The following is a 7,040-nucleotide window of genomic DNA, read 5'->3' on the forward strand; positions in this document are numbered from 1 at the left end:
TCGTTAAAACGTGGTCGTTTAAGCCCTGCTAAGCAGTTTAGGGTTAGTTCTCACACGAATGACGTGTTAGGCCATTGAAATCGCTCTGCCCAAGATTTTCTTGTGTAGTATATAAGCCGCTGGCTTTAAGAAAGGAAGCATCAAGTGTCCATTCAATCAATAGTAATTTAAAAATTATTTAAAATGAATAACATCGTACTATCAGTTGCGCTTTTGGCACTCCAGGGTAAGTTAAAAAAATCATTATTAAGTATATTACAATTAAAATTAATCAAAATACTTGATTTAATTGAATAAAATACAAGCTATTTAATCATTTTAAATAAAAAAATAATAAATAAAAACGACTTAAAAATATTGGCTTAGTGTATTTCAGTATTATTATTTTAATAATCAAAATATGTAATATAAAAAAATAACTAAAACTAAATTAAGCCTTGAAAAAAATATTTCTACTGATTTTATTAAACAATTCCCTTTGTTTATTCGCGATTTAATCAAATTTTAATTAAAGGATTGTGAACTGGAGCATATCATGAGATTACAATTATATTTAATTATTGAAGTCGGTAAGATCAGCAATAGCAAGGCACGCGAAATATGCAACATACGATGCAGATTGAATAAACATCCGACACTGCATCAAACACTCAAACGATCGAAATTTTTAAAGATATTTCTGCATACAATCCCAATCGTGCAATAAACTTGTTTAATTTTCGTAAAAACTAAAATCTTCAAGCTTTGTAGTCATTTTTAAAATTTACACATGGCAACATCCTATATTGTAAAATCTAGAATTTTTGACTAACCTAATATTTAAAAATAATATCCAATAAAAATCAGTCTCGATTAGGGCTAAATTTAAATACCTTATTAGATTTTTGTAGGGGTAGACAACATAATTCACCCTTATCTATAGCAAGAATCTCAATTTAAAAAAATGTCGGCTTTTTGCTTGTCCACCTTGCTATATATTTTTGTATAATTATTAAATTTAATAGCGAAAAAGTCACACGAGGCGATGTGGTCGTAAAACTATATCATTGCCGCAAAGTGATTAATTCTGATATTATATAATACAATTTTTCTTAGATATTACATATCCACGAATGTTTTCATATCTATATTAATCTTGACCTCAAATTTGTATTAGATAATCTGCAAAGAGGTCGCATTTGTTTGCAAATTCAATTTAAATGCAGTTATCGCATCATGTTTGATATTTACGTGGAATGTCACGAAATACTTATATTTATTTTAATTTTTTTTTAATTAGTGTTTTTGTAGCATCTCCCTATTTGATCTATGATATTGATTGAGGCATGACTTCGATATCTGAATCACATTCGAATCATTTCTTAAAATCGTAAGTCTTGTTCTCCTAAAACGTCACGTACTTAATTAATTTTCTGTTTCAATCTTGGATAATCTGCCTATTTTATAAAATTGAAATTGACATTCATGTATTTGTAAAAATCTTTTAAAATACACAGTTATGTAACATTAATATCTATTATAGATTAAACATACAATTTTACGCTGTTTAAATTTGTTGCATTGTCAACATACTTGCTAAATAATATAATTATGAAACGGTGGAATTACATATATTTCGATTACGATATTGTATATTATGTATGTGTTTCGTTGACGTGTAAAACACACACATACAAAAATAGGAGAGGGTGGGCTGTGCTCAATCCACGATGTTAGGATAAAAGATTAAAGAACACTGATTAGGGAAAAATTATATCCATCATAGCTATTTGTATAGTCACCGACGAAGGATTTAAGCCTGTCTTGTAGTCTGTAACCTCACAATAAGGCGCCGGGGAGACTCACTTTGTTTCATTGATCGGTTTTCAGGACATATCAGTTTCCCTCATTGTTTTCTTTTATCCTTTGAGCAAGTGTTATTTATGCACCAAAAAAATAGATGTAGCAAGGGTTTAAACGTACCACACCAGTGTGTGTTATATCTAGCTCAGAAGTTCCAGGCTAACAATGCTATAATATAAGTAATGTTAAAGACTTTTTTTTTTTTTTGTAAATAAACACTACTATTAAAAGCTGAAATATATTATAAATCACGTTAACGTATAGTATCTTCCACCACCCTAAGTAAACATTGTTCGGCTGTTTTATTTTAATTTATTACTGATACTGCCATACATAATGTTTGAACATAAATAACGTTAAATGTAAACCTAAATTTATTGCCATTTATTATATTACCGTCTAATTTTAATAAACTTTATAATCAGATCACGTTCGCGTATTTTGTGACTTAAATGTAGATGTAATTGAAATGCACGATGCAGGTTATCTTAACTAATGCAATAAATAAGGATCAAGTTAATTTACATTCTTGAACGATTTTGAAAATTCCCAAATATTTTGTTAATACATATAATATTATACCTTATTCATGATACAAATGATACCATTTCCATAACTCAATTCGTCTAGCAGTGTCTTTGTTTTCCAACGAAAGAATTATTGTTTCTGTGTAAAAGCACAACTTACTTAGCTAAAAATGATATAAATATAATTAAGAGGCTACAAGACTTTACTACATGAGTACTTACTACCAACTACTAGGAACGTAAAATATAGATTTTTTAATTTCTGGGAATTTATAGTAATTTAACTTCGCTAGGTGTCCGTAACTCATAGTTTAATTTTTTAGTGTTTTCTGTCATGATCCTAGAGTCAGCGATACATGTAGATTGCAATGTTCCTTTAATAATGATAAATGAAAAACGTCCATAAATTAACCATTTTTTAAACTTTATAGCGATACGTGCTTTCTTTAAATTAAATACATTTAACGATCGCTACAAAATAAAGACGTCTGGAATACAAATGATTTATAAATGGCGCCTGATGTTTTTGGTGACTATAAATAAAATCACAGTCAGAACAAGAACTTAACCAATTTACATTGATTTTTATGACATGAATTTATGTTCCTTCAATAAGGAGTTGCGTTTACAATTATATTATTAAATTAATCTTGAATAAGTACTGACTAGTTGAGAACAATGCGATGGACATCGAAAAATCGTACCTATCTAAATTTGTTGTTAGCAGATAAAATACATTATAGTCTTTTATTGGCCTTTATGGTTTGAGAAACAGATTTTAACTTGTGTTTAATTGATTATTTATAAACGGTAATTAGTCTTAACCTTTGCTATGGGATTAAATCAGTTAAAACACTTAGGTATGTAACGTTTCTTCATTTTAAATTAATTTATTCGTTAATCGATGTAATTAACCTATAAAATATATCTAAAAGACAAACCATAAGAAGAGTGCATAAACTCATAACCCCAATATGAGTCAAAGCGTTAAAAACCTTATATTTTTTATCTTATCGCTATCAAACAAAGCACTATTTATTACCTGTCAATCTTTGGTAATTATCATTTTCACGAACATTTCTTAATGAATGGAAACCCGACTATACTAACTATAACAAATATGTCATTACGATAGTTTAATTCGTTTTAGTGTCTATGGTCCTGGGTTGGGGGTACCGCGCCTCTGACCAACGTCGTTGGGCCGTACTCCATCCAGCATGTGGAGGTCGCCAACAATCGCCTATCGCCATATCAGCTCGTCAGGCAATTCCTATTTCCATCCCCGCTATGGAATTAATTGGCTACCAGAATCCTCTGCCTGGTCCCTTGACTACAACTAACAATGGTCATTCCGGTAAGTATGATAATATTGTGATAGCATAGAATGCTTTACAACAGCTAAACCCATTCCTAAATATTTATAATTAAGTTACGAATTATTGGCGACTAAATGTACTCTTCCAATTTCAGTCGCTCTAGCCATCCCGAAGTATTCATCCGAAGAGGAAAAGAAAGGCTTTCGACTTCCTTACATTTTCGGGGGTCCCCTTGACAACGAATATGAAATTGAGGGTCTTCACTTCCACTGGGGTGACAAGAACAACCGTGGTTCGGAACATACACTCAATGATATGCGTCTGCCTTTGGAAATGCACATTATCCACAGAAACAAGAAATACAGAAGCCTCGCGGAAGCACTTCAGCACCCAGACGGTCTTTGCGTTCTCGCTTTCTTCTACCAGGTCTGAATGTTCAAATCATATACAAAATATGGAATGTAACATCTAGCTGCATGAAAATGCTTAATATTTTGCATTGCGTATTATTTAGATTATTTTTATGACGGCAATAATGAATGCTTTACCCGATTTCTTGTAGGTTGTGGAATTCGACGCTAAACTGTTAACTCCTATCGTCAAGAACTTATCTTCTATCGAGAACTACAACACCAGTATGCAACTTCCGCACACTTTCTCGCTGTCTTCTATTCTTTCTGGACTTGACACTGAACGTTTCTACACATACAAGGGATCCCTTACCACCCCACCCTGTGCTGAGGCCGTCACATGGGTCGTATTCTCCGACTACCTGCCAATTTCTGTATTCCAGGTAATAATCAAATTACAAAATTCTTAACCTTATTATCAGTTATAACAACAGTTATACAAGAGTAACAATATTTCTTTCTTTAAAGATGGACAACTTCCGTGGTCTGCTCTCCAACCTGAACTTGCCCCTTGTTGACAACTTCAGACAACTGCAACCACTATTTGGACGTCGTATCTTTGTTCGTATTACTTCCAAGAACCCTAAATTCAAGAAGACTAAGCTCCACTACTCCAAGTGGGACTGGGTTGGCCACAAGAAAGCAGAAAATGACGTCAACGAATTCGATGACTAAATTTAGCCTTTTTAACAAATCTTAAAAATAATTAACCTACCACCGCTTCTCGTTCATACGGGTACTCACGATTATCTATACTTTTATGTTATGTGATTAATGGTTGTGTGCACTGTGTCATTATATATGTGCAATCAGTATTATTAAGTTAATGTAAATAAATACATATATAATTAATTATATGATATTTTTATTTTATAACCAATACATTTAAGCTTACAAGTAATTATGTAGAGTAGTTTTCAGCTCCAAACATAGACTGAAAAGAAAAGATACTTTGGATAGATAAATAAAATATACTGTTGGATACATAATAAATATATAAAATACACACCATGCCATGCACACTCTTTAAGATGTAAATAAAACTCATTTCAGTTGTCCATATACTATATTAAAATTTCAACAATTTATACAATGTGATTAAAAGAAAAAAATACTTAGGCATTGCACTAAAAAATGAATAAATTATATTTCATAAAATACTTTGTGGAATGTTTATTAATTTAGTTTTTTAATTTAATATAAAATTAAATGGGCTCACAAAATTGCACACGGGAATCAAATGTTAAATGCAAATTTTAAAATAAATTAGATGTTAGTCGGTATCCATAATTTAGGCAATATATGTGCCGTCTGATTAGGGTCAGAACCACCATGCAGTAACATTAACACTTTTAGCGTACCAAATCTTCTGGGTTGAACATGCCCTATAAAAAAACATACATGATAAAATATAAAATTCAGATTCCTATGACATGACAACAACACTGTTTAATATAAACACTGACAATGTTTATGAATATACCTATTGTTGAATAAAAATATAAAACAAATTTTTTATTAAACACTATTGAAACAATGGTCATTGAGTAATTGAAACATTTATATAGACATGTGATAGTTTTAAGTAATCTGATACAATTACTGTGTAAATATTAATTTACAAAATAATATGATTAATGTAGTTGCTTATTTTGAAGTATGTTTATTGAAGATAAACAGAATTGCAAACCCCTCCTCAGGAATTTTATATTGATATAAATTATTCAAAGGAAGTTTGTAATGTTTGAAAGAAATACACTTTGAGCCACATTTATTTTATTGATATTACTAATTTGGCATCACCCACATACCTTGGCACGACGTAAAATGGAGTCCTTGCTTGCATCATATGGGTGGTCCTTGGAGGGAATCTCCAACACTGATGGCACTGGGGCTACGTGTGCATCTATTACATGCCTGATCAGTTCCGCAATATTCTGATTGATGAGGATGATATCAATATCATCCCGCTTTGTGAACCTTTTGAAACAGTCCTCGATTTCACTGACAGGTGTGTCTGAAATTTTTTAATTTATTGTATTTTAGATCTGCTATTGTTGTGATTTGGAATTGTTTATAGTAGTTAAACTCAGCTCGCTGCATACAGTACAAAGTGTATAGATTCTATAAAAAAATACTTACTTTTGTCAACTACCATGAAATTGGGGTGTCTGTTCTTGTTGATTTCGCCAATACCTCCCAAGAGGAATCCAACACAAGTGTCCTGAAATATGGGTAAAGAAATGAATATACAAAGCAATCCCAGTATAAAAACAAATGGCGATAGTATACTTTAAATTGAGAAGGTTTAGAAAAAATGGTTCCCTATTACCTCATCACCAATAACGCTGATTAGTTTTCCCTTAACAGCAGCTTGCAGGGCCATCTTAGTGGAAAACAATTATTTTTTTGGTAAAATTATTGAAATCAAGAACTGTCACACAAAATTCATCACCTGACTGCAGATTTTTTTTAGATTGGTAGTTCTGAAATTTTAATAAAAGCTGCTGTTGAAATGTTGCTAGTCACAAAATAAAGTGAAATTCAACATTCTCTATTCTCTCAAGTCTGTGTACTGCCCTGACAATAACGTTTTGACTTTCGGTTTTGTAATCTGTTGCAGTGTTGCCAAATCAGAGGACTTTCTCCTAAAATTCAAGGGTTTCTCAACTTCCTCATCCAAGTTAATGGCAGAATAGGGGGAAAGAATCTTTGGGATTCTTTTTAGGCAAAATTTTAAAAACACGACAAATAAAGTTTTTTGGTATTGTATATCACGTTCCTGATTTTGGAACTTAATTGTAGAACGATCACATCGTAAGAATAGGATCCTTGTGGTTAATCTAACTGATTGTATATTATTGGGGGGAACATATTATATAATAATAAGATTTTTGGGGGGAAATCAAATTAGTCTAGGGGTACGTCGCCAAGACCACCTGGCA

General features: G+C 31.7%; 2 protein-coding genes across 2 annotated transcripts; one reads left to right on the forward strand and one right to left on the reverse strand.

The window, feature by feature from the left end:
- Positions 1-113: 113 nt before the first annotated feature.
- Positions 114-4,949, forward strand: LOC111001414 (carbonic anhydrase 7). Its single transcript, XM_022271309.2, has 5 exons — positions 114-226; positions 3,520-3,723; positions 3,840-4,111; positions 4,248-4,478; positions 4,564-4,949. The coding sequence occupies exons 1-5, from the start codon at positions 184-186 to the stop codon at positions 4,768-4,770; spliced, it is 957 nt and encodes a 318-aa protein (XP_022127001.1). The 5' UTR covers positions 114-183; the 3' UTR covers positions 4,771-4,949.
- Positions 4,944-6,587, reverse strand: LOC111001415 (V-type proton ATPase subunit F). Its single transcript, XM_022271310.2, has 4 exons — positions 6,428-6,587; positions 6,238-6,319; positions 5,907-6,112; positions 4,944-5,480 (listed from the first exon to the last, which is right to left on the reverse strand). The coding sequence occupies exons 1-4, from the start codon at positions 6,479-6,481 to the stop codon at positions 5,448-5,450; spliced, it is 375 nt and encodes a 124-aa protein (XP_022127002.1). The 5' UTR covers positions 6,482-6,587; the 3' UTR covers positions 4,944-5,447.
- Positions 6,588-7,040: the final 453 nt, after the last annotated feature.

Source organism: Pieris rapae, chromosome 7 (genome assembly GCF_905147795.1).
Source record: "Pieris rapae chromosome 7, ilPieRapa1.1, whole genome shotgun sequence".
Classification (NCBI taxonomy): Eukaryota; Metazoa; Arthropoda; class Insecta; order Lepidoptera; family Pieridae; genus Pieris; species Pieris rapae.

Bases quoted from the DNA above. Each gene is read 5' to 3' on its own strand.
- LOC111001415 (XM_022271310.2), bottom strand. From the start codon at position 6,481: ATGGCCCTGCAAGCTGCTGTTAAGGGAAAACTAATCAGCGTTATTGGT. The intron at 6,113-6,237 runs GTAAGTATTTTT...AAAAAATTTCAG, and splicing joins TTTCATGGTAGTTGACAAAA to ACACACCTGTCAGTGAAATC. The intron at 5,481-5,906 runs GTATGTGGGTGA...GTTTTTTTATAG, and splicing joins CCATTTTACGTCGTGCCAAG to GGCATGTTCAACCCAGAAGA.
- LOC111001414 (XM_022271309.2), top strand. From the start codon at position 184: ATGAATAACATCGTACTATCAGTTGCGCTTTTGGCACTCCAGG. The intron at 3,724-3,839 runs GTAAGTATGATA...TTCCAATTTCAG, and splicing joins AACTAACAATGGTCATTCCG to TCGCTCTAGCCATCCCGAAG. The intron at 4,112-4,247 runs GTCTGAATGTTC...GATTTCTTGTAG, and splicing joins TTCTCGCTTTCTTCTACCAG to GTTGTGGAATTCGACGCTAA.